This window comes from Solea solea, chromosome 14, assembly GCF_958295425.1.
Source record: "Solea solea chromosome 14, fSolSol10.1, whole genome shotgun sequence".
NCBI lineage: Eukaryota > Metazoa > Chordata > Actinopteri > Pleuronectiformes > Soleidae > Solea > Solea solea.
Window position 1 is genome coordinate 19,606,348 of NC_081147.1, and position 27,390 is coordinate 19,633,737.

A 27,390-nucleotide genomic window follows, 5' to 3' on the forward strand; every position below is an offset into this window, starting at 1 on the left:
GTTTCTGCTTCAATGCAACAGATCAGTAGAAGTGGATGAAATGACCTTACTAATATCATCTTGTCTCTGGTGACGGGGAAATGTTGATCTGCGGCTTTGTATGTTTTTGATGATTTTAGGTGATTTCAAAGTGATTCGCTCTTTCTGTCGCAAGCTCCTAAGGACGACATGGAAGTAAAATCTGTTTTGTTTTTTCCTCTCCCCAGATTGCAGCTGTGACACCAATGTCCTATAAGCACCTGATGGTCGGCGACTAAAACGTCAGCAAGGATCTGAAACAACAGTGACATTTAGCCACAGTCGGGATGGTAGTTGGGTAAGAGCTGATCTGAAGAGAGGAGGAAATGACGAGGAGAAAAAAAAAAAAAAGGAGAGATGAAAATGGATGTAGCAGTTTTTTGGACCCGTGTCTTTCTGCTCCATCCTTCTCTGTTCACTTCCGACAGCTCCTAACACCCCCCCCCCCCCCACGCATGCCTGCAGAGCAGTGCCCCGCACTACTTTTTAAAATATCAACAAAGATGATAGGCATGAGTTTTCTTCATTTCTTTGACTTTTTTTTTTCTTTTTTTTGTTTGTTTGTTTTGTTATAAATACTCGCTTACTATTGAATGCATTTACACATCGGCCTTGTCAGTAGCTCTATCCACCTGCTGTGTTTTAACAAGCAGTTGTTATATCCACTCCAAGAATGGTTCACCTGCATGAAAGAAGGCTCAGAGGAAAAGCTTTACTCCACTGTTCAGACACTGTGTTCTGCAATGTTTTTTTTTTGTTTGTTTGTTTTATTATAAAGACATCATGTTACCTTTCTCAATAATTATAATTAAAATCATGATTATACTTTACAGGTACTACAATTTTCAGCGGTTCTTCTTCACAGGTTCTAGAGAAAATTTGCTCATCAACAGGTCAAAGAACAGGTCACTGAATGAGATTTTTTTTTTTGGGTTTCTATATAATGATTTAGTCTCAATACTTCTTGTTGTCTCTTTAACACTAAGTTTGAGTCTTTTTTTTGAAGATAAGAGAATTTAATGGAGTCTGACCACTCAATCCAAAAAGTGAGAGTATATATTTATATATGCAAGATTAAGAGATAGATTAGAGAAATATGAAGTATATATATGTATGCTGGAAATATTCCGGCGAGACGGAAATCTTCAAAATCTCAGAGATAATTTAAGAGAGTCCAATGAGAACGAGAGAAATTAATATATGTATTGTACTCTATTGTGTATAGCTTAGAGATGTTTGACAGCATCTGCTCAAAGCCAAAAAAAGGTGAACGTGATGAAATCAGACTCTGTCCACACTAGTGTGACCTTAAATTGACAAGTCTGTTTGTCTGTGTGTACTATGAGAAAAAAAAAAAGAGTTAGAAATGACGGTTGTGTTGATGAAAACCAGGATTACATGATGTCGATGTGGTTTGATTAAGACTTTTCTTGCACTATTAACAACGGTTTTCCAGTCGGGTCGATTTTTTGCATACACGGGCACATATCTGCGCACGGAGAACACGCACTCCATCCTGAAGGAGGTATATAAATATACTGTATGTCCATTTCACACAGTCTAGTCTAGAATTTGTCTCGCTGACTCTTTGGAGTGTAAAGAAAAAAAGCTCATGTTACTGTGATGGTCATGTAATTTATTATGTTTTTGGATTGTTCAGCCTTTAACTACTATTATGTGTGTGTTTTCATACATTCCATTTCAACACGCCATACGTTCAGACTCTTAAAGATACTGTTTTTGTAATCCTTCTTTTGTTTTTCACTCCACAAACATATTATTGTCTTTTTGGCATATTTATTGTTCCGTGTGATTTTACTCACAAATGTTATATTTTATTACACAAATCTTTCTTTTTTATTATTATTATTATTATTATTATTATTATTACTACTGTGGTAGAGTTGTCAGCTGTGGCGGTCATTTAAGTTAAGCCTGTGTCACTCCAGCCCTGATGTGAGGCTGTGCCAATCCAGTTTGATCTTTGTCGTGATATACTAAAACAGGCAGCCCCCACATCAACCTCTGAACCTCTTTTTGCCACGTGACGTGACTCTCGCTTAAAGGAATACTTCCCCCATTTGCATTTAGCTGTGTATTACTAGAATAGGGGTAGTATTTTTGAAAAATTGTGCTTCCCAACCCCAGTTTCCCCTAAGTAGAGAAATATCTTCTTTCTCCTTTTTGTTACGTGCCCACCAGTGACACTTGTTAGCATAATTGTCCTGTTAGCATAATTGTTAGCAAAGATGGCGGACACTGTTTACATTCTGGGAATGAGGTGCCGTCCCCCTACGTGTGGGTCTAAAAAGTGCGGGGCTTTCCGAGGCTTGAAACTGCAACGCTAATTCCGCACTTTTTAGACCCAGAATGTAAACAGTGTCCGCCATCTTTGCTAACAGTGACGCTAACAGGACCAAGTTTCACTGGCGGGCACGTAGCAAAGAAAAAAATGAAGATATTAAACTGAGGTTGGGAAGCACAATTTTTAAAAAATACGACCGATATTCTAGTAACACACAGCTAAATGCAAATCAGTGACGTCTTCCTTTAAAACGGAGGAGCCGCTGTCGCTAATCATTGATGTATTGCTCGGTGGAGTTTGTATCGTGATCTTAAACGTTCACCGATTGCTCCTCCAACAACACTGATCCTGTGTCTCACCCCCACAGACTGTAGCCTGACGTATCTGATACAAAGGTTACACAGCAACAATATTTCTCAATTTCTCAGCGCCATTTTCTACTCCGTAAGTTTGTCTGATGTTAGGTTTGTGACGGAGGTCGTTCCCGATCCTCCGCACCGCACTGTGTGCCAGAGGATACCAGACGTCAGAGGATCCGTTGAGCGGGGTTGCCTGCTTTGTTAACTGAAAAACCTTTAAGTGACATAAGAGATGCTATTTTCTTCAAATCTAATGTTTTGCCTGTCTAATGAAAAGCATAAAAGAATGAACTGTATTTTTAATGCAACCTTTTTCCAGCCACTTTTTGTAAGAAAATCAAAACGGGGGGGGGGGGGAAGGGGCACGAGAGGCTCTTTGGTTGTGGATGCTGTCCCTGTGTGTGAGGGGTGGCGGTGGACACCTTCAGACACCTCGGCACTGATGTGTCCAATAGCAGGGACTCCGCCACCTCCAGCCCTTGAGGGCCTCCAGCCTCAACACTTCAAACCTCCCAAGTTGAATGTACCTCTTTGAAACTAGTATATTCAAAACCTGGAGATTTTCCTTAATAAAGCAGACTGTTTTGAAGATAAACCAGTGTCTTATAGTGCTTTGTGATGTTCTTATTTGTCTGTCAGAGTCTGCGTGTGTTTGTGTGCCTTTTGACTGCACTGAGCAGATGATTGCCGCGACACTAATCTGGCTGCGGATCAGGACGGAGTGCCCGCTGCTCTTCCACTGCTCCCTGTGTGGCCTCGCGTCAAAGAGTTACACACACGTGTGTGTAATATTTCTACAGTTAATGACTTCTGATCCATTCATAGCAGCTGTGGGCTGAGCCGGGGGGGGGGGGGGGTGTTGAGAAAGGCAGTGTGTACACAAAGACAACCTTTCATATTTGTTCTTCTGTCTGAATGTGATTCTTGAATGTGAGGGCTGTGCTTCACAGAGGCCAAGCTTGTTGGCGGGGGGGGGGGGTGCAGAGCATTTTCATTTTCGTTTTCTTACAAACAGATTTATTCTCCACTGCACTGTGTGCATCTATGTTGAAGCGGCGGTGGACAAAGTGGGGTTACAGACACAGCGGCCAAGCGACCCAACAATCCAGCCCACTGTGATCCAGTCAGCGATATACGGACAACAAGAGGGAGTGTGAAGTGAGAGGAAAAGTTGGGAGGGAGTTGGCAGTGTGTCAGCAGCAGACTCTTGAGCTGTGCACAGTGCAGCGCTGACGCACCAAAAGCTCACAGAGTCAGGGAGGGGAGGGCCAGGAGGAGCAGACAGCAGTGGCCAGATGGAGCCTGGTTTTGTTTTGGAGTAGCTGACTGCTGCTGAGAGCAGGGCAGTCACTCTGCACGAGTCTGTGTGTGTGTGTGTGTGTGAGAGAGAGAGAGAGAGAGGGGAAAAAGCAACATCACACCCAACAACAGCACGGCAAACTACTGTCTTCTTATGTGGACAGGACCTTTCATGTAGTTCAGTGCTCAGTGTAGTAGAGCCTCTCTATGCAGCTCAAGGTCGGAGCAGGAAGATCCAGCCGGAGCCTTGGGGAACTGTCCCATCTGCATCCTGGGACCTGCAGATGCAGGTGGACCTAGATTCCCCATCGACCACTCTATATGCAGACACTATGGAGGGAGCTGGTTACTCTGAAGAGGATGTGAGGCCTGGACTGTGAACGACAGTGTCACGTCTCCTAACCCTGACTGAGTCGAGGGAATGGGCCCAGCCTCGCTACAAGAGGAGAGAGAGACCAAAGAGGAGATGGAGAGCTACCACTGCCTTCTGCAGGCCGGCTCCCAGCTTCAGAGCACTCTGCAGCGTGAGTATACACATGACTCTGGTCGCCATTTTCACACTGTTACTATATAATGCTGTATATCATATACACTGTTTTCACAGCACAGTGCAGTGCCGCAGAAGTCCATTTAGGATGATTTACAGAGCCATTACAGAAGATAACGGCACGTGATATCTTTTGCTTGTCAGTGTTATTGATGGACCTGCAGCTTTGCTACAAATGCAGGCCACTGCAGGGATTATGGCAGCTATTTTAAGGCATTACATCACAGATGGATATATATGTATTCCCATAGTAATGATTTTGTAGCCTGATAATCTGCAGACTGTGGGTTATATAGATCAGTATGGGGCAGTGACGGGAGAAGACATAGAAACACAATGGGAAGTTAAAAGAATAATGAAATACCAAATTTGCAATTGACCTAGTATTGTACATATCTTATAAAAAAACCAAGTCAAATAAGTAAAGAAAAGTGGGTCATATCCCCTTTTTTTTGTTAAAATAATAAAATAATCATGAAATCCATTTAAAAAAAGACTGACACACACAGACTCATCGTTTGTCAGTCGTCGTTCTCGGGGGTTATCTTGCAAAAGATCCAAGAAACCGGAGAACGACGGCGTGCTGATGAATAGAAACGTCTCCTGACGTGACTGATGGCTCTTTGGAGCAGCGTCCTCCTCCAGAGGCTAATGTGATTGAGTCGGGATCTTAGCAGCATTGAGCTTTTGTTTAATTTATGAACGTTTGCTTCTCGGTGTCTCCTGTGGGTTCCTTCTACCCTCTGTAGTCGGGGGGTGTGGAGCCAACAGGGACAGCCAGAAAAAGGCCACACAAGGTTCTATTTATACCAGGTGAAGTGTTGCTGTTGTGTTTTTTTTTCCTTTATGAGATGTGAGGGTTGTTCTCTACGTTTGTCCTAATCTGCCCACAGGGAATTCAGTGGTGAGCACTAGCAACCCACCAGTAACCACAAACTCATCATTTACTCCACTGCTCTCCCTGTGCAGTCTGCTCTCTGCACCTGTATGTTCTTTTCAACATTGCATAACTGCTCCAACCTACTGTGTGTGTGTGTCCATATGCTGTACAGCTGCACCGTGGATCAACTCACCAGTTCATACGATTACAGGACAACACCAGGGGTGTTCAACTCATTTTGAGTTGTGGGCCAGACCAGTCAAATAATAGCGTAATAACCTATGAACAACAAGCACTCTGAATGTTTCCCTTTGTTTCACATTTAATTATCTTTTCTACAAAGCAAACTGAAATTTCTTGAGAAAAAATAAGTGTTTCAACAATATTCTAAGTTTATAATGGCACAAAACATTTAACTGTAAAATATAACAACTTTCACAAATCCATTCTGGGGGCCGGATTGGACCCACTCGAGGGCCAGTTCTGGCTCGCGTGCCGTACGTTTGACATCTCAACACTTCATTCTTTTGTTTACTTTGTTTCAATCTATTCCTCATATTAGAAGTGTGAACATTTGACGACTATGTCATTCTGTTATGAGTTCCCACAAACACAGTTGTTGGTAAAAATCCACAATTTCCTTTTCCAGCCTTGAGTCTAATCCCCTTAGCACTGAAAGCTCTGTTTGGCAAAATATCTCGTGACCTAAAAAGCACGTGTGAGGCTAGACCTCTGTGCACTGTGAACATGTTTGTGTGAATGAGGGGATTTCTTTCCGTCTGCTTTTTAAATCCTTACCTAATCTCAGACTGAAAGGATGAAATATCCGTGCTAAGATTGCCGTCATAGATGGTGCAATACTTTTAAGTAGTGATCCTTTTATATAAAAAAACACCCCAGCATCATTTAAACCAATCACTGTTGAATGAAATGAATAATATCTAAGAACCTAATAAATTTGCATGTGATCCACAATGCTGTAAAACAAGGGTGTCAAACTCAAATACAGAGGGGGAAATTAAAAAAACTGTGTCCTCTGCTGTATTTTAGTAGAACAGCACATACAGGCCTGTAGTCACATGTATCTTCACTGGTTTCTGGCTCTGTGTTTTCACAAGTCTACATTTTATTTCATTTATTTTACTGGGAGTCAGTGGAGGAAAAAAAACAAAAAACAGGAAAGACTTATTAATTATGTCATGGGCCGGATATAATTGCGTGGTGGGCCGGATATGGCCCGCGGCCCTTGAGTTTGACACCTGTGCTGTAAAAGAATAAAACAAAAAAGCACAGGAAAGTCGATGTTCTTTGTAAAAGCTGAGTGTAATGAGGTTGCAGTCCTGCATGTCATGTGTTTTATTGTGATTCTGAAAGATTAGGACACAAGCTTGGAGGTATGATTGAGATTCAGTGTTATTAGACTATTATTTATTATTATTTATTATAAACATAGAGCTGTTTGTTAGGAGAAGATGAAGATGTTACCTAGTTTTAAAGTTGGCTCCAAGAGTAACATCTAAATTGAATAATGCAGATTATTCAAAGAGAGAGTTCACGTCTTCCTGACTCAAAATCACTGCCCTTTTTTTGTTTTAGAATTTAACCTGGATTTTTGTCCAAGAAAGAAGTGATAAGAAGTAAGATATTTGTGCCCTTGTCTGTTACGACACATACTGTTTCATGTGCCCTGCATTGCTCGATGTACGTAGTCTCGGCCCACGAACGACTAACGTTGAGGCGTAATTACAAGCAGTGTTGTGGGCACTGCACTGCACACAGTACTCGCTGAGATTCCAGGCACAACAATGAGCGAGTGAGTAACTTAAAGCACGAGAGAGAGCAAATCACGTGACGTCTGGGAAATGCAAATTCCAAGATCTCTCTCAAGGCTCACCAAAGAAAATGACAAAGGCCGGGCTTGACCAAGATCCCAAGGACAATCACTCGGAATTGGTCCTTGAATTATTTGATGACAACCAAGGTGTGGGAACCCTGTCTAGTGTATTAGGTTAAAGGTCATTAGACAGATGAATAGAGTGTCATCTTATCTTCAAATAAATTCCATATCTCATTTGCAGACTCCAGGGAACTTCTTCACTGTTCTTCAAACTGTCAGTAACATAAACTCTCAAACAGGAGGGAACTACAGAATAAAAAGCATTTCTCATATTCTCTGTTTAACTTTAGCTGTTCAGTCTTTGTGTGTGTGTGTGTGTGTGTGTTGTAATCTAACTTATAGCTAACTGGCCACTTTTTTAGGTCCACCTATTTAACTCCTCCTTAGTGCAAATATCCAATGCATTCAGGCCAATTGGATAGGATATAAAAAGGGGGAAGAAAGTGACTTTGAACGTGATTGACAAGCTCTCAGAAACTGCTGATCTTTTGGGATTTTCACACACAGCCATCTCTAGGTTTTACAGAGAAAAAAAACACTTTGCTTTATTGGAAAAAAACCTGATTGATGGACTATGCATAATTCATTTGGCTTTGTATTCTGTGACATTCAATCGTGCGAGGAGTTGCTGGTCAGGCAGAGGTGGATGAGGCCCATCTTTAAAAACTTCAAACGTTACAGTGTTCAACTGCAATGTTTGCACGTGTCTGTCCTTTGCTTTTATCTACAGTTTTAATCTTGACCATTTTTACCATCATTTACATCTCACCCTAGCCCTGACAGTGTTTTATATAAATACGTTTGCAGCATAATAAACACGCATGATATTGCCTTAACCTTCATGGAAAATAGACACGATGAAGCCCTCGCTTCCAGACAGTGTCGTGGTTATATAAACCTTCCAGTGCGACAGTAACTTTACCCTGCGTGTGCACGGATCATCAGCCTTTGGTCGCTCTGTTACAGACACACATGAAATATTTAGCACATATCAGTAGAGCTCATTATCTGGTGCCCGTCAGGCCGACTGCAGCAGACGGATGTAAAACAACACCTGCTCAGTTCTTCCTCTCGTTCCTTTGGTTTCAGTCCCTTTTTTCTGTCTGCGTTTTTTTATTTCTATCTGCTTGTCTTCATATTGTATGGTTGTATCCACCGTTATGGATGATGTGATGATAGTGTGGGAGTGTAATTTTCTCGTCTCTAAAAACACATTTAGTTGGAAATATGGTTTTACCGAGTGTGTGTGTCATTTCAGTTCCTTTACATCTAAGGTTGATCATTACTGTCTGGAGACGAAAGCTGGAAAGTTACACTCTGTGTCTCGCTGTCTTGCCTTGTTACTGTAACTTAACATTAAGAAAAACGCCTTAAGATGCCCCTTAACTCTGAGAACACAGAGCCTTTCGGCTATGTTTAAACGTACAGTACATACAGAGGCTATAAGAATGTGCAATATAGAGTGTCATCAATCTGATGAAAAAAAAATTGAATTCTCGCAAACTATAAACACACGTGAGTAAAAAGTACAAAATGTTTAAAATCGGAGTGAATTTGTGAAAAGACCTGTGCTCTATTTTGTAACTTCTACACAATCATCGCTACTTTATATCACTATTAAAAATGCGATATAAAATAAAATCATAACTTTGACTCAATAACACATAAGAATGCATTTTGTAAAGCCTGATTATGTGAGATAATCAGTGGATCCGAGATACAAGTCTCATTCCCACAACAAAGGAGGACATTGGGGTTGAGAAAGATAAATAAAATTGACAAAAAGTCAACGTCAAAGTCACTTCCTGCAAAGAAAATAAAAGCCCTACACTGCCTTACACCTATACTTACTACAACAAGTTTTATGAGTAAAAGATCTGGAAAAAAATCAAATAAAAGAAAAAAAACTGGTCAGAGTGTGAATTAAAACATCATCACGATTTTATTTTTATTTCTTCATTCGACCAAGTGGAGTGAGTATATGCATCCTGACCATGGAGCCAAACAGGGACAGATATAAAACTGTCTCAAACGTCACTGGCTGCTCAATAACAAGAGAGACGTACTGTACGAGCATTTATCAGCGACATAAAGTCAGTGTACCCAATGAATGAGATGCCAGTAAACTTAACAACATCACTTGTAAATGATCTGATATCTTTTAATGTCAATGATGTCATTTTTTTCCTTGCCCTGTGACCATGAGCACGTGCAGTAACAGTAAGATACGTTCACACTGGTTAAGTTTTATTGAGCTTTAATTAAACTGTAAAAAATAGACTGTAAAAAAGGTGTTCAGATTGAAGCTGCTCTGGGGGAGACTCTGCTGGTTGCAGACAGAACTCCATACTTGATGAGGTCTTTCTCAATATTACATGATGCAAGTTTTGTGAAATGTGTTCCCATTTCCAGGAAAATGGATGATTAAGTTTGTCACATATGAGCAGACACCTTTGTGACTGACAGCTGACAACGTCTGTGAACTTCTGTGGTTGCGAAACGTCCTTTAGGCTTCTAAACAGGAACAGGAAAAGTGTAGTTAAAATGTGTAAAACTGAGATGAATTGGGAAAGCATCCATAAAGGGTTTGAAACCGACTGTGTATTTCTTGTGTTTTTTGCTTGTATTTTGTAAGTTTCAATTTAGAGTTCAGGTTTTTATTATTTTAGCATCGACTGGAAACCAATTGTGATGTCACGCATAAGAATCTGAATTCCTGTTTTTCTGTGTGTATTTTGTGTCTTGTATTCTTGTCTGAAAATTTGAAAATGTAATTAAAATGTATAAAAAAAAAAAAATTGTTTTTGTTGTCATGCCACTGTAACGGTGTATAATCTACCCCCTCAAACTATAGTCTGTTTATCGCCTTCTAGAGGTCTCAGTCCCTGTGAGCTTGCAGGAGGTGGGAGGATATATAGAGAAACAGGTGGCATATCTCTCAGGTGAGGCCTCTGTGTTTTCCTTATTTCAAAAATCACAGCTGCTGTTTGTCACATGTGAATCTGTTGTGTTGAGTTTGTGACTTCAAAGCGCATCTGCTCATAGTCTCATGTCTTTATTTCCAGGGGGCCGTGGGGAAGACTCCAGTGTCATCATCACTCTCCCCGAATGCTCAGCTTTCAGTGACATTCCAGAGGAAGCTTTAGCCAAAGTCTTCACGTACCTCACTCTCATTCCTCGGTGTGTGCCGCTTTATTTATTCCTCTCTGACTCTCTCTCTCTCTCTCTCTCTCCTGCTTCCTTTCTGCAGTGCGCCAAAAAAAAATTGTATTCTGATCACAGCTGGCCTTCACTGCTCCTGTGTCAGACGTCCTAGTGATGCCCTCTATCTATCTATCTATCTATCTATCTATCTATCTATCTATCTATCTATCTATCGTACATATGAGGCTCTTTTTCCCCCTAAGTTGTTAAATAAGTTAAAAATAAACACTGTATGTTGCTGACCAGTCAAATGTTCCTGTCCTGGTAGCTTTTAATCAACATACTCGTAATAAATGCACAGAACGACGTTAAGTCTTTACACGTTGCCCTAATTTGTGTTGCAGAACAAGGCAACCCGGAGTCAAATTTATCATCATTTTAGACCGAAGACTGGACACATGGGCATCCATCAAAACTGCACTTGCCAGGATAGCAGTGAGTTTCTTTTCATGTCATCACTATACCTGCTAGACTGTTACGACAAATCATGATCACTGTGTGAGCTACAGCAGACTGTGGTGTTTTTAATGATGTGTTGCTGTCCATGGTGCTGAAAAACCAAAAAAAAAAAAAAAAACAACCAGCAGCACCCACTGAAGTGAATGGTTATTCTTGTTATTAATAATACCTCAACCAGAAACTGGTCATATAAGATCATATCTATATCATATCTCTGTTTCACACACACGTCTTTGGATACAATCATTCTTTTGTTTGTATTATTAGAAATTGTATGTGTGCACCCTCACCCTGCAATGTCCTGACTTTCCACTACCTTGTTGGAAGATTATATCTACAATCATCATGTGACCCGAGTCCTCTTCTGTGTGATGTCTGATTACTCGGTTTTGTTTTTTTTATTGCTTTGTTCTTGTTGATTGTTTTTGTCTGAGGTTTTTATTCTGTATCGTTATAGGTGTTTCGTTGTTCTGCAGAATGAGAACCTGGTGTAAACCTGTTTTAACTGTATCTGGACAAATGAAACGATAAATTCAACACCTGATGCAACGTTAATAACGGGAGAATAATGAATAAGATTCATGCTAGATACATATTAACTCATCCTTACATTCTCCCTGTCAACCTTTTGCTGAGAATTCAGTGATTTACTGACACAACCTATTGTGTGTATTATCACATTCGATCCACTGCTGAGAAACATAACACTTGGTGCATATTTAATGCAGATTTTTATAGAAATAGCTTTGGACAGTGGCAGGAAGTGTCAACAGTCTTCCTCACTGCACCTTCACTCTGCACACACACACACACACACACACAAAATCTATCATTAATCCCCAGAAACAACACCAGACAGGATTGTATCACAAGATTAAATTCTCTTTTTCTTCCACTTCCATCCAACACAAATATCGACCATTTTAAATACCTTCTAAATCTGACATATCATGGACACTAACATCATCATCATGATGTGATATGATATTTCATCTACTGTGTATTTCCTTCTTGTTCCTTAGGATCCTTTATTATACTACTGTTTATTTTGTCTGGGGTATAAAAGTATAATGAGGATGGGATAAATAAATAAAAATAAAATCCATAATGATAAAAATATGAAATACAATGAAAAATCCTTCCTCTATCCCCCCTTCATATTGTGTATACTTTTGTTTTCCACTGAACCTTGTGTATCACTGCTGCAAACGAATGAGTAAGCAAAAACCGTGTGATGACGCGGGATGCTGAGGAGAGGAAGAGGAGGAGGAGGAGAAGAAAGATTGCAGTCAGCGCTGCCTCTCTGCAGGCAGCAGCAGCAGCGGCGGCGGCGGCAGCAGCAGCAGCGGGTCTGCGGCTGTGTTCAGACCAGCGGCCGCATGAGGGAGCTGCACACCTGAGCTTTACGCACCAACTTCCCACCGGACACACGGGGAACTGAACACTTATATCCGACCATGTCTTCCCACACCATGGCTGACTGCTTTTACCGGCGGGGAGTGCCGAAGATCCGGAGGAGCCCGGTAACGAACTGCTGAAGAGTTTAGGGAGAAGTTTTGTGGTGGGGGAGGGAAGGAGGAGGAAGGGGGTGGGGGAGGAGGGCGTGTAGAGAGTGAATGCTGCAGTGTCTGCACTGCGGTGTCCCGCGCACTTGTGCTTGGTCATGCAGTGGTGCGATGATACTTTAATGACACACGTGTGTCTGTCGCTGTTCGTCGACCTCTGTGCGGGATCGCAGGAACAAATGAATGTCAAATGTCGCGCCGCTGTCACGTGCGTGCGGGTGAAGCGTTGGCATCAGAAGTAGCTGCTGCAGGCAACATCTGCACGAGGACAGTATAATGTATGCTCCATGGGAGGGAAATAAAAAATGAAATGTGTCATCAGAGGAGTCTGCCGCTGTGCATGTTTACGCCTGTGTCATTTACAGTGTTGTGTGTCTCGTGCATGAAGCCCACATGGTCGCACAATCGTTACCTCGCACAACCTGAAGTTGACGTGTGCAGACGCTGTAGAGACTGAACATTGAATCCATTAGGCTGACACTAATCTACTGAGTGACAGACGAGCTGAGAAGTCCAGTCCATCCCCTGTGAATGTGCAGATGTTGGAATGTGAATCAGAGTGGTTCCGTGGTTTCCACCCATGGTGTAATTGGAATGTTCTGTGTACATCCAGTTATAAATCTTTACCATGCCTCAGTCCAAAATGTTCATGAATGTGACCGTGACCATCTTTTCCGTCTTCAAGGCTTCCTTCCCTGGGAACCTGCACCTGGTCCTGGTGTTGCGACCGACCAGCTTCTTCCACCGCACTGTCACTGACCTGGGCTTTCGCTTCAGCCAAGAGGACTTCATGCTCAAAATGCCAGTAAGGCAACTCCACACACAACACACACGACTGCTCCTCATTTATGTCACAACCCTCATTAAAATCCTATTTGGCCTCCCTCCAATAATACAACTGGAGCTAACTAGTGACATTTAGCCTAGTTATGGGGTTTCCAACCAAGATGTCACTGCTATCTCCTGTGATTATCCAATTATAACATTTTAAGGATGTTCTTATCGGTTCTTGGGGGCCACCCTCTTGGCTCAGGGGCCCCTGGCAGCTTCCTGTTTGGCCTACCTGGTTGCAGCTGAAATCTACCTCAAGAACAACAACTATACAACTATAATTTTGAGAAAAATCAAATAAAACTCTTAGAAGTTGTTTTTCGTGAGTGCTCAGCTGTCTTGTGTCCGTACAGGTGGTGATGCTGAGCTCTGTCACAGACCTGCTGCACTACATCAGCGAGAACCAGCTGACGTCAGAGTTCGGAGGCACCCTGGACTATTGTCACAGCGACTGGATTGTTCTACGAACGGTACGGTATCAGTTCGGAAACTCTTTGTTTGGTGACCTGATGAAAAGCTACTGATATAGAAATTCTGCAAATGTGAATGTAAAACCTATAGAAGTCACATTTAAGGGACTTTTCTGGAATCCACTAAGCTTTGCATTGAGCTGCAGGTTGGTCACCCTCTTTAACAGAGTGTTTTTTTTCTTCCACTACAGGCTATTGAAAGTTTTGCTGTAACAGTCAAAGACATAGCACAGATGCTTCAGGGCTTTGGCACTGAGCTGGCAGAGACAGAGCTGCCAGACAAAGGGAAAGCCATCGAGTCTCTGCTTGAACTCCAGACAGAAAAGTATAAGAAACTCAAGGTAACGATTCCGATGTTTTCACATCACAGGCGTTCATTAAAAAATGACACAATTTAGCAGTCATTTATGAATAAGTATCACAACATTATAACATTGTTTACTTTACTTTTACCAGGATGCAATTAGGTCCGTGTCAAAGGAGGGTCGTCATCTTCTCTCCAGCCTCGAAAGCTCTGGGAATGAGGACGACTCCCACTGGGATGTGAAGCTGGACTGGGAGACAGTGCAGAGGTAAGACACTTTACAGCAGCCAGTGTCTTTTTTGTTCTTTGTTCTTTGAAACTATTAAATAATAATAACAAAAATGTGTTTAATGACCAGTTGAAATCTCCCAGATATTATAATGCTAACATGTATACTGTAGAAGTGGATTCCTCCAATACTTTTCTGATTTCTTGACACATGGCTATGGCAAAGTCCCATTTTTTTTAGGCTTCTCGCGCAGCTCCGAGACATGGAGTCGGCGTTTGACGGCTTCTTTGAGAAGCATCATCTGAAACTTCACCAGTATCTGCAGCTACTCAGATACGAGCAAAGCTTTCAGGAGGTACAGACTTCACATCAATATATATCCGCAGACATGTTGATTCTGTGTTTTTAAGTCCCAACTGCAGACCAGTTGTGGACTGTCATGTCCATTTTAGCCCACATGTCCCTCTGCATAAGTGGAATTAACATTCAGGCTCTTTCAGCACTTTGAAATCTCATTTGACTGATGTTAATACCAGGTGTGAACACTTTAGACTCTGTGTACTGTGTATCTGATGGTATACACTTCCTGTTTAGATGGAGTTTTGTCTGGAGCACCTGGCGGCTCAGGAGAGGGAACTGACCGTATCCGTCGACACTGAGGCTCAGGCGGAACACGCTCTCAAAAAGCTGGACAGTCTGGAGTCCAATGCACAGGTTAGTGTTTTCTCAGTTTGGCTGTCAACATCTGGAAATAAAAACATTGATTTGAACCACATTTGAATTCAATCTGACTGTGTTTTTCTTTTTTTTGTTTGGCTCGACCACCAGGAGGTGGTGTCTCGTGCTCAGATCCTCATCCTTCATGGACACCAGCTTTCAGCGAATCACCACTTCGCGATGGCCCTCATCATGCAGCGCTGCAACGAGCTTCGCCACCACTGTGACACACTTACTGCTGCTCTGAAGTCCAAACACTCTCAGCTTCTGCACACACACCAGCTGCTGCTTCACCTCGGTCAGGTACTGAGACATACATACACACACACGTACAGGTGCGCCGTGTAGTGATAGTCATATAAAGGTCATAGTATCAGTGTTAGCGACTGGATGTGATGATTTCATGAAGACATTTTCAGCTCTCATCCAAGAGGCTGAGGACATGTGAAAAAAATGACATCTGCCAGATCCCCTTTATTGCCCTTTTACTGTTACCTCGTGAGTACACCTGAAGACATGTCTTACCTTGATGCAAAAACATCCATAAAAGCTCCACCACTTTATTTAAAATTCTACGCAAGAAAGATATATGACATTTGGTGTGTGCGTGCGCGCGTGCAGACACACACTCATATACACGCTTTAGTGGGAACCAAAGCAGGTAAATGTTGCTTCTCTAATTAAAGGAGTCCTTTATCAGTCCCAGTCTCTGCATTTATCCCATCCACTACTAGGATGTACCCCTGCCCTTTTTTGACCTGGTGGGGCTTCAAACCACCAACCCTCTGGTTACAAACCAAGTTTCCTTTCCACTTGGCCATGGGCTGCCCAACGTGGCCCACATGTTTGTTGAACAGGTGATTTGAACACCAAACACCTACAACACTCTCCTCCCAGGAAACGAGCTGAAACGATTCATCGATGATTATTAATCGATTACTAAATTAATCGACAGCTATTTTGATAATCGATTAATCGGTTTGAAGCTTTTTTCATGATTTAAACAAGATTTTCGATCTTTTAAGCTTCTTAAATGTGAATATTTTAAATCATTAAAAGTGAATCATTTTGGTTTGTGGACAAAACAAGACATTTGAGAACATCATCATTTCCAGGTTTGACGAAAACCGATCAACATTTTTTAAGGTTTTCTGATATTTTATGGACCAAACGATTAATCGAGAAAATAATAGTAATCGATTATGAAAGAATCGTTAGTTGCAGGTCTCAATGTATCCTCATGTAACCACAGACATGTCATGTGACCTCATCCTCTCAGGCCCAAACATGGTGTGATGATGGAGCGTATTTGCTGGCCAATCAGCTGGTAGAGAACTTTCAGTCTAAGGAAGTGGCCCAGGCTGCTTTAAGGGATATCGAGAAATTCCTGGAGGGGGCGCCGTCGATACTGAGCTCAGGACCGGACGTCTTGGCCATTGAATATGAGGCGGTCATCACACCTAATCTGCAGGTCAGATCCCCTAACTCTGTAACCATATGGTGATGGACGTCCAACGTTCATTTGTTCCACAGTATCAGTGACACGAATACAAATCTGTGTCCTACCTCTCCGTCAGGCTCAGATTGGGAAAACGTTCGAGAAACACGCCGCGGTGCAGCAGATGGTCCAGAGCCGACAGACTTGTCTGAGGAAACAGGCCGAGAAACACGTCCGACCCGTCCAGCTGGTGGCGCCCAGGTCGGAAAACCCACCGCGCGCCAAGTCCCCGCTCTTCTCCCCCAAACATGGTACAGTACGGACACACTCGCAGATATATAATCTCTTCTAACAGACAGAATCATGGCGCTCTCATACAAGCACAACGATCAAAACCTGATCCTGGGCCCAGTGTGGGGTCTTATCCCAGCCGCATGGGGCCCGGCACCAATCCCTCTTCCACTTGCATCTTTCCTTTAGACACCGTGCTTAAATTAACACATCACAGGGTCCCACCGAGCAGGCCTGAGGTGTTCCTGAATAGGCTCTGGGGTTAGCAGGCCACCTTTACAAACAAGCTGGAACAAAGGTAGATGGTCTAATCAGCCCACTGGGACACACCAGACTGTTCTATTAGCCGGGATAGATGCCATGGAACCTTATGTGGTTCATTTACATTAAAGAGCGTTTCATCTCCCTCTGTATCTCATGGGTTTGTTGCACAGAGCTCGGTATATACAGCGGTACCCTATTACCCAATTAATACTGTACGTGTACTCACGGGGGAATTTGTATTTGATTTTACTGTACTTGTATTGTACTGTGACTGAACGCGTCCTTTTGTCCAGCGAGTGTGTGAAGTTGAAAGGACGAACATTCATGTCTCCTTCAAGGCTTTGTTCTCCGTGTTAGGAAGCCATGGTAATGATAACGATCATGACGTGATCTGAGGTTCTCTCTGGATGCACCAGCGACTGCATTTCAGAGAGGAGATGAGCTGACACATACTGTACGTGTATGAATATAATATGACGCGATTCTTGCCTGAGCATGGACTCAGCAGCTGCTGGGATTAAAAGGAGGGTGAACATTAGATCTGTGCTAATGCAGGCAGCCTATCATCATTGAATATGTCAAATCATTCATCATCCTCATGGATTTATGTTTTTTTGTATTATTATTATTATTGAGGAATAAAGAAAAGGTCATAGCCAGGGCAGGCAAATCTCTTTGAGGCTTTCGTGTTCATGTGGTGCTCAAGGTCATAAAAAATAAATAAATAAATAAAATGACGACGTCTCATCAGAGCCTATGGAAATATACTGCATGTGAATTATCCTCTTTGATGAGCTGCTGTTCCGCTTTCACAGGAGATGGTTTGAAGTTCACATTCGACCTCGCTTTACCGGGGAAGAGAGCGTCCCGCAAGAGCCCCAACTCTAGAAAAGTAAGGAAAAGGGAAGTCTATATTTTATAGTTGTTGTTGTGTGCAGTTACGTACGTCTGCCCGTGGAAATCAGTGTTGTCCACATGTGTTTCGCTCAGATCGAGGTGATTCACGACTACCAGGAGAGTGGAGGCTGTGTGTCCTACAGTCTGGAGGGAGAAGACAGTCCTGACCTACTAAAGCGGTGAGGAGGAGGAGTCCACACATCTGTTTTGTCCTCAATGCTGCATTTGATGTTGTTTTACTATGTGATTCTCTTTGTTCAGAGCTAATGATGCCCTCTGGCTTCTTTCTCTGTGTGTGTGTGTGTGTGTGTGTGTGTCACAGCCATGTAATGAGGGAACTCATAGACACTGAAAGAATCTATGTGGAAGAGCTGCTGTCAGTGCTGCTGGTAAGCAAACAAGTCAAAAAAACACACAGAAGGGAGATGGGTCAATAAAAAAAATCCTCATAACAGTAAAAGGAAGGATAGGATTTGCACACGTTAGAGCTTCCTTTCAAAGAATTCTACTGCCAGTGAAGAATTTAACAGACTGAGAGTTGCCATCTTTAATACCACGCTGGTCATCTTGTGTGATTACATCACAACAGTCACCAGTAATGAAGATATTGTAAATGCAAGAGTGTTTAAAAATGTATATCAAAAGAATTCATCAAGTTTCAAAATACAAAGACTTTGGTATTAGAGCATTTATTTATTTATTTACTTCATTATTGTAAGTTTATCCCACAGATTATTGTTATTCAGTTAATAACTGGCTGTGTCTCCTATTATTAGTATAAATGGTAGCTATTAAGCCTCAACTATTAGCGTGACCCATTGTTATGTGTGTGTACATGTTTGTACTTAGTGACTTCAGTCTGTGTATACAATAATATGTGTGTATATTTAGTTTTTTTAATTGATAAGCACTTATATTATCCTCATTGCTGATAAATGGGTATACAAGACGGCTGTTGAGCTCAGAACATCACTGGCCATAAAAATAGCTGATAGAGTAGCTGTGCCAAGATGTGCAAATGTACTCAGTATGATGTTTTTTTCTTTTATGAAATGATTCTGTGCATATATATGATGCATATAAAACTTCCTTAAATGTATAAATAATTCAGGGTTACAGGGCTGAGATGGACAACCCGGCTCTGTCAGGGCTCCTGACCCCAATCCTGCGCAGTAAGAGAGATGTCCTCTTTGGAAACATGCCTGAGATCTACAATTTTCACAGCAGGCAAGTGATTCACGTGTTCATAGGATTCAAATACTGTAGATTAGCATACGAAAGCTTGTCCATCACACATTCTCATGCAGAAATACTTCACTGATATTAGGCTTTAAATCTGCAGTGTGTAATGTTTGGTGATTTTTGACTGTGTTTTGTCTCCATGAACAGAAGTTATTTGTTTTACTTTATTAAGTCTTAGTGTTTCTTCTCTATTTTTATGTGCTGTTTATGTACAATATACCTACTTTTATCCCCTTTGTCCACTATGTTTCACCATTCTAGCTGTAAATACTGTGTAACTTAAGTGATAGATACTGTAAACTGTGTGCATTGAGGTTGCGTTGTGAGGCTTTGCCTTTGTCCTCTCTGGGAATCCAGGGTCTTTCTCCAGGATCTGGAAGGATGCCTCGAGGCCCCTGAAGGTGTGGGAGCTTGTTTTCTGAAGCGGGTGAGAGGATAAATATTTATGTTGTGATCTTCTTTATGTTTTGATCAGATGTGCATCAAATGCAAGTGTACCGTATGTACTTTTTTCAAACGAAAGTTTTCCTTTTTTGTGTGTGTTCTCTTTCAGAAAGAGAGTTTTCAAATGTATGAATGCTACTGTCAGAATAAGCCCCGCTCCGATGCGCTGTGGAAACAGTTCTCTGACTGTGCCTTCTTTCAGGTCACATTTGCCGTGATTCCCCTCTCACACTTTTGTGTTTGTTTGTTAGTTAGCTGCCATGCAACACTTGCAGAAAGCTGTGATCCGTCACTGTCAAACTAAACATAACATTCATTGTGTCCTCATCGTTTCCAAAGGAATGTCAAAAAAAGCTGGAGCACAAACTGGGCCTGGATTCGTACCTGCTGAAACCAGTCCAGCGCCTCACCAAATACCAGCTGCTGCTTAAGGTGACAGACACACACGAAGGGTCCACTTAAGACAGTTTAATATTGTGCATAAATGTGCAGTTATGATATGTTAAAATGTGCAATGTGTCTTATATCCTTTTTTTCAGCAAAACCTAAAGGCAAACTGATGAAATTATATATATTTTTTCCATTTTCATCAACTATATAAACACACCTGAGCAAACTTTTTAAAATCTGACTGAATTTGTGAAATTTGGAGATCCGTCACAGACCAAAATGATCTTGGCTTGAAAAAAAAAAAAAAAAATATATATATATATATATATATATATATATATATAAATATATATATATATATATATATATAAATGGTCTATTTTGTGACATCTGCACAATTATTGCTACTGGGTTTTATGGATAGAAAAAAAGCAATTTAAAATGAATCATAACTTTGTCTAAACAACAAATAAGAAGATTTTTATTTTTATTTTCTGTGTGTGTTCTCAGGAGCTGCTCAAGTACAGTTCAGATTGTGAAGGGATGTCTGAGCTGCAGGGGGCGCTAACAGCCATGCTGGACCTGCTCAAATCAGTCAATGACTCTATGCATCAGATAGCCATCACAGGATATGAGGTAGATCTGATTTATTCTCCTAATCTGTCATAAATCTGCCAACCACTGTGCCATAACATAGAATACCTCCTTTCATTATACGCAGGGGGACATTTGTGAGCTGGGCCGTGTGTTAATGCAGGGCTCCTTCAGTGTGTGGATCAGCCATAAGAGAGGTCCCACACGCATGAAGGAGCTGGCCCGATTCAAGCCCATGCAGCGGCACCTCTTCCTGTATGAGAGAGCGCTGCTTTTCTGCAAGCGCAGGGAGGAGCACGGAGACGGCTGTGACAAGACGCCCTCGTACAGCTTCAAGCACTGTCTCAAGGTCGGTGTGTGTGTGTGTGTGTGTGTGTGTCATCTACACCTGTTTTAGCCTGAGAGATAAAAATACAGCATGTGATGACCGTGAATGCCAAAACGGAACTTCCTTTTACCCACAGTGACTTCATAACATTACCTGTGGTGGCTTAAGTGTGAGAAAATGGGATCTTTGATTAGATTACTTAGTTTTAAAGCAAAATCAGAGTAAATTCAACTGTAGAGATGATTGTCAGTGTTGTTTTTATACAATATAAGTTGTATAACACTGACTTTGTGGGTCATTGTCAATAATAGGAAAGTGTTGCTGCAATGGGAAACCCGAATGACTACAAAGCTTCAAAGTGATTAAACACTGCCATTTTATTTGAGTGTCAGAATGTAAAAAATTAAAGTTAAATGTATACACTGTGTAGTATTTATAGTTTACAGTACAGTCTGGCTAAATGTACAAGAACAGAAAGCAAAGTCATTTTAAACTTAGCCTATGTAGAATTAAAAATAAGTTTATCCCTCCCTGTACCTGAAATACTTCTAGAACCTAAAGTTACAATAGAAAATTGAGGAAATCTAATTTCCTGACTCTAGATGAGAGTCTGGATACGCCCACATTGCAGCTTAAATGACGACACCACTGTTGCTAAGTGAATGTAGACAAATAGTTGTGCTGGTGTCTGTGCTGAGCTGGCAGCAGAGTTTCTTTGTTTTTTTTCAAACTTTAGTTGTATATGCGTCGCTGACTGGTGTCACTACCACCAGCAGCTGCTGCTGCTCTTGATTTATTATTGAGGATGCGGGGAGGAAGCAGTCACACAGCAGAGGTGTGTCTGAACGCTTGTGTTGTGACAGGACAGATGTGTTACATGATGTAAGTCTGATGTAGAGCATGCTCTTCTGTGTGTGTCAGTGTAATCAGTGTATGTCTCTTGGCAGATGACGGCCGTGGGGATCACAGAGAATGTCAAAGGAGATGTGAAAAAGTTTGAGATCTGGTACAGTGGCAGGGAGGAAGTGTATGTGGTTCAGGTACGGATTCTAAAAATAACTTCAATGCCAAGGGTTTTCACTAGATTAAATGCAGGCCTGAGTAATAATTCTGTATTTTCTTATTGTAACAGTTGATTACTTAAATAAGACAATTTATTTCCTAGTGTCCTGTGTGAAAACCATGTGTGATCCAAAATCTGCTCATTATAAAGAGTCTGTCGCTCCATGTGTCACCTAAAGCCTCCCTGAGAGAAAGAGAGACGCACACATTTCTAGATAGAGGGATAGTAGTGTTACATCCATCTTCTACCACTTTATCCTCCACATGAGGGTCACAGGGGGTCATGAACCCACAGCAGTAATGATATGCGATTTAAAAGAAAATCCTGTTTCAGTAAGTATGCAATGTTCCTTTTGCCTCTCAGGCTCCCACGGTGGAAGTGAAGATGGCCTGGCTCAGTGAGCTGCGCAGGATCCTAACAAACCAACAGAAGCTGCTTAGAGGTCAGTGGAAGCATGAAGCTCATTTGGTAAAGAGAGTCTCAGCACATGGGTTCACTTGCTGACTTTTGAGCTTTGAACTGCTTTTCCTCAATCCCCTCAGATAATATGAGATGTGATCAAAAGCTCTGAAACTTGAGAGTGGGCCTTTGTGCTCAGGTTTTTTTTTTCCATCATATACTGAACTTCAATAAAAAAGAAGAAAAAGAGCTCTGCATCGAAACATTGACATGCAGAAAATGTCTCTTTCCTTGTTTTTCCTCCGTTTCACAGATGAAGCATATCAACACGGACAAATGGTTGAGCACATGCAGCTTTCTCCCCCAGTCTCCGAGAGGTCAGTGCTCGTGGTTGTTCACAGATGTAGTTTTGACAGAAGTAGAGAAACAGACATATGCAGAACGCACACATGCAGCAGTCACAGCTCTTATTATCATTTGTTGAGTTTTTTTAGCTCATAGCTTGAAAATATAGTCTCCCGTTGCTGTGGTTAAGGCTTTGTGTGGGTGTGGTGGTGTGTGTGAGAAAGGGGGGCAGGCCCCACTCTGTCCACTGCTGTCTAGTTGCCTATCCCCATTCCTCCCATCCCCTCACCTGCAGGGGCATGCGGCCGTCCAGAGGGGTCCCCAGGGGCTGTCTGCCGGGGCTGGACTTTGTCTCGCTGTCGGCCGACGTGTTTCTGTGCCTTCGCTCCCGGAGCCCCCGTCCCCGGAGCCCCCGGCAACGGCCCCGGCCACGCCCCCGTCACCGCCCCCAGCGCCACTGACCTGCCCTAACGCTCAGTGGTAAACCTTGCCTGGCTCAGCTCGCCCTGGCATGACCCACCTTGGCCCAGCTTGGGGACTAAACCTCCAGGGCTACTGTGTTTGCATACTGATCCTCATTCTGGTTCATAACTGACTCCCTTGTCATGTTGCGAGGCCTGTGTCTCAGCATCTCTCCCATGGTGTTTCTAACTTGGTGTCAAAAACAACCACTCTCAGCTCTGCATCACAGATTTGCTATTTTGCATGTTGATGCAAAAAAAAAAGAAAAAAAAAGTTTTGCCTTCATTTCATGAATTGTATTAATTTCCTCATGACAGCTGCTTTTTAAGATGGGGCTCATTTTTTGAGATCAAGCCACTGAACAATTGAATCATTTGAATGACCAAATCTTTAAATGTTGGATCTCGATAAATCGAGAACAGATCTTCCCTTGTATTGACACATGCAAATCCTTGTGTCAATCAGCGGCCTGTGAGTTCTAATTCCCACCTTTTACAGAGAAGCTTGCACACGGCTGCTCTGTGTTCTGTCCTGTTGTCTGGCTGGTTTCTGAATGGTCATCGCTGTGTAGGAAACAACAGGACAGAGTTGGTTCTTGGCACTGATCTGGGGTCAGCTATACTGTTCTCTTATTGACATGGATCAGGAAGTGACGGCTGCCCCGAGATTGCGTGGCTGAGGATAACGTCTATCCTGAATGTGTCTCCTGAGTCGTGACAATATTTGGCCTTCACTGTTGTTTTGTGTTGTTCATCTAGCAAGCAGCAGAGGGCATCGGTGAGCTCAGAGGACACAGAATCGGGAAGGAGCAGTCCAGACCCCCAGCCTCACTCCCCTAAACACCAGCGCAACCGCAGGAGTGAGCGAATCTCATTCACACATTTTCATGCTATGATCAAGTAGATATTTAGTAAATTAATCACATGAAAATATTATTTTTTCACACTGTTAAACTGATGTAGATACTCGACATCCCCCACAGCAGCTCACAATTATTTTGACCTGGGGAAAAATAATAAAATCACATTTATGGAGTAACATGGGTTCTTTTTAGCATTTTAGCAGATTAGCATTTGATTCCATGTTCTTGTTCATTCCAGTAAGTCACAAATGTAACTAAGTATCTACATGATGCCTTTAACATGTGGTTGTCTGTAGATTGTGCCAATAACAGGCAAAGTGTTGTCTGTGTGTCAGGTTGGCCCGGAGCTCATCACTCGGTAGACAACTGCGAAGGTCAGGGGGAGTGGCCTGGAGGTCAAGACGCAGAGGAGGAGGTTTTGGTGGAACTGGTGAGACAGAATACAGTTAGCGACTTTTTAATATGATATCTAAAAACTGCCACAGTGGTACTACAGTACATCTAGTTCTACATGTACAGCTCTTCACTGAGGATAAATTAGTGACGACGGAGCCAGAGGTCAAGTGATGACATCTGATGAATCAGTCTGTCCTCTCGCTCTCTGTCCTCCAGCTCTTCTGGAGATTTCAATCACATGACGCAATCTTCCTCAGCAGATTATAGTGTTAGACAAATAACTCTGGAGGTGTAATCACGGTTCTTACTTATTACATATTGTGGCAAGCTTGAGTTGCAGTAGGCAAAAATGAGTAGAGGAAATGACATTTGACAGGAAGTGCCTTTTATTTTGACACAAGTGCCTTTTATTATGACACAAGTGCCTTTTATTTTGACGACATACTAAACTATGACTTTTTTGTCTCATTTTGGACAACATACTAAACTATGACTTTTTTGTCACATTTTGGATGACATAGTAAACTATGATTTTTTGGTCACATTTTGGACATCTGACTAAACTATGACTTTTTTATGTCTTTTTGGACGTCTTACTAAACCATGACTTTTTTTATGTCATTTTGGACGTCTTACTAAACCATGACTTTTTTGTCTCTTTTTGGAAGACATACTAAACTATGATTTTTTGTCTCATTTTGGACGACATACTTAACTATGACTTTTTGGTCACAGTTTGGACGTCTTACTAAACCATGACTTTTTTGTCTCTTTTTGGACGACATACTAAAGTATGACTTTTTTGTCACATTTTGAACGACATACTAAAGTATGACTTTATTGTCTCATTTTGGACGACATACTAAACTATGACTTTTTTGTCTCATTTTGGACGACATACTAAACTATTATTTGTTGTCTCATTTTGGACGACATACTAAACTATGACTTTTTTGTCTCATTTTGGAAGACGTACTAAACGATGACTTTTTGGTCACAGTTTGGACATCTGACTAAACTATGACTTTTTTTTATGTCTTTTTGGACGTCTTACAAACCATGACTTTTTTGTCTCTTTTTGGACGACATACTAAAGTATGACTTTTTTGTCTCATTTTGGACGACATACTATACTATGACCTTTTTGTCCATTTTTGGACGACATATGACCTTTTTGTCCATTTTTGGACGACATACTATACTATTAGATATACCATTAGATTTTTTTTTTTCACATTTTGGACGAGATACTAACCTATGACTTTTTGGTCACATTTTGAACGACATACTAAAGTATGACTCTTTGTCTCATTTTGGACGTCATACTAAAGTATGACTTTTTGGTCTCTTTTTGGACGACATACTAAAGTATGACTTTTTTGTCACATTTTGAACGACATACTAAAGTATGACTTTTTTGTCTCATTTTTGACGACATACTAAACTATGACTTTTTTGTCTCATTTTGGACGTCTTACTAAACCATGACTTTTTTTATGTCATTTTGGACGTCTTACTAAACCATGACTTTTTTGTCTCTTTTTGGACGACATACTAAGTTATGACTTTTTTGTCTCATTTTGGACGACATACTTAACTATGACTTTTTTGTCACATTTTGGACGAGATACTAACCTATGACTTTTTGGTCACATTTTGAACGACATACTAAAGTATGACTTTTTTGTCTCATTTTGGACGTCATACTAAAGTATGACTTTTTGGTCACATTTTGGACATCTGACCAAACTATGACTTTTTTATGTCTTTTTGGACGTCTTACTAAACCATCACTTTTTTGTCTCTTTATGGAAGACATACTAAACTATGACTCTTTTGTCTCATTTTGGACGGCTTACTAAAGTATGACTTTTTTGTCTCATTTTGGACGACATACTAACCTATGACTTTTTGGTCACATTTTGAACGACATGCTATACTATGACTTTTTTGACCATTTTTGGACGACATGCTATACTATGACTTTTTTGTCTCATTTTGGACAACATACTTTACTATGACGTTTTTGTCTCATTTTGGACGACATACTATACTATGACTTTTTTGTCTCATTTTGGACGACATACTAAACTATGCCTTTTTTTGTCTCATTTTGGACGTCTTACTTAACCATGACTTTTTTTATGTCATTTTGGACGTCTTACTAAACCATGACTTTTTCCTCTCTTTTTGGACGACATACAAAGTTATGACTTTTATGTCTCATTTTGGACAACATACTAAACTATGACTTTTTGGTCACATTTTGGACGAGATACTAACCTATGACTTTTTGGTCACATTTTGAACGACATACTAAAGTATGACTTTTTTGTCTCATTTTGGACGTCATACTAAAGTATGACTTTTTTGTCTCATTTTGGACGACATACTTAACCATGACTTTTTCGTCACATTTTGGACGAGATACTAACCTATGACTTTTTGGTCACATTTTGAACGACATACTAAAGTATGACTTTTTTGTCTCATTTTGGACGTCATACTAAAGTATGACTTTTTGGTCACATTTTGGACATCTGACCAAACTATGACTTTTTTATGTCTTTTTGGACGTCTTACTAAACCATGACTTTTTTGTCTCTTTATGGAAGACATACTAAAGTATGACTTTTTGGTCACATTTTGAACGACATACTAAAGTATGACTTTTTTGTCTCATTTTGGACGACATACTAAACTATGACTTTTTGGTCACATTTTGGACGAGATACTAACCTATGACTTTTTGGTCACATTTTGAACGACATACTAAAGTATGACTTTTTTGTCTCATTTTGGACGTCATACTAAAGTATGACTTTTTTGTCTCATTTTGGACGACATACTTAACCATGACTTTTTTGTCACATTTTGGACGAGATACTAAC

The 27,390-nt window shown here is 41.2% G+C and overlaps 2 protein-coding genes across 12 annotated transcripts in view; both read left to right on the forward strand.

Moving 5' to 3' along the window:
• atp11c (ATPase phospholipid transporting 11C) overlaps positions 1-3,277 on the forward strand; it is a 40,505-nt gene extending 37,228 nt beyond the window's left edge. For all 5 annotated transcript variants that reach the window (XM_058649389.1, XM_058649388.1, XM_058649392.1 and 2 more), the window contains one exon: positions 207-3,277. Coding sequence is in view for 2 of the 5 variants with exons in the window: in XM_058649391.1 (XP_058505374.1) it covers positions 207-257 (51 nt within the window). In the remaining 3 variants the exon portion in view is untranslated. The remainder of the gene's footprint in view (positions 1-206) is intronic.
• Positions 3,278-4,380: 1,103 nt separating this feature from the next.
• mcf2a (MCF.2 cell line derived transforming sequence a) overlaps positions 4,381-27,390 on the forward strand; it is a 38,823-nt gene continuing 15,813 nt past the window's right edge. For 2 of the 7 annotated variants that reach the window (XM_058649238.1, XM_058649241.1), the window contains exons 1-27: positions 4,381-4,505; positions 10,179-10,247; positions 10,371-10,485; positions 10,854-10,944; positions 13,219-13,338; positions 13,718-13,834; positions 14,026-14,175; positions 14,291-14,406; positions 14,593-14,722; positions 14,962-15,081; positions 15,196-15,387; positions 16,364-16,555; positions 16,662-16,833; positions 17,893-17,969; positions 18,068-18,153; positions 18,297-18,363; positions 19,086-19,201; positions 19,574-19,643; positions 19,770-19,862; positions 20,000-20,092; positions 20,561-20,686; positions 20,772-20,993; positions 21,920-22,012; positions 22,399-22,477; positions 22,748-22,811; positions 24,000-24,100; positions 24,439-24,533. In XM_058649238.1, the coding sequence (XP_058505221.1) occupies positions 4,403-4,505; positions 10,179-10,247; positions 10,371-10,485; positions 10,854-10,944; positions 13,219-13,338; positions 13,718-13,834; positions 14,026-14,175; positions 14,291-14,406; positions 14,593-14,722; positions 14,962-15,081; positions 15,196-15,387; positions 16,364-16,555; positions 16,662-16,833; positions 17,893-17,969; positions 18,068-18,153; positions 18,297-18,363; positions 19,086-19,201; positions 19,574-19,643; positions 19,770-19,862; positions 20,000-20,092; positions 20,561-20,686; positions 20,772-20,993; positions 21,920-22,012; positions 22,399-22,477; positions 22,748-22,811; positions 24,000-24,100; positions 24,439-24,533 (3,069 nt within the window). In that variant the 5' untranslated portion in view covers positions 4,381-4,402. Of the gene's footprint in view, positions 4,506-10,178; positions 10,248-10,370; positions 10,486-10,853; positions 10,945-12,270; positions 12,492-13,218; positions 13,339-13,717; positions 13,835-14,025; positions 14,176-14,290; positions 14,407-14,592; positions 14,723-14,961; positions 15,082-15,195; positions 15,388-16,363; positions 16,556-16,661; positions 16,834-17,892; positions 17,970-18,067; positions 18,154-18,296; positions 18,364-19,085; positions 19,202-19,573; positions 19,644-19,769; positions 19,863-19,999; positions 20,093-20,560; positions 20,687-20,771; positions 20,994-21,919; positions 22,013-22,398; positions 22,478-22,747; positions 22,812-23,074; positions 23,260-23,999; positions 24,101-24,421; positions 24,534-27,390 lie in introns of those variants that run through there. The other 5 variants (XR_009242078.1, XM_058649239.1, XM_058649242.1 and 2 more) reach the window with 5 other exon arrangements.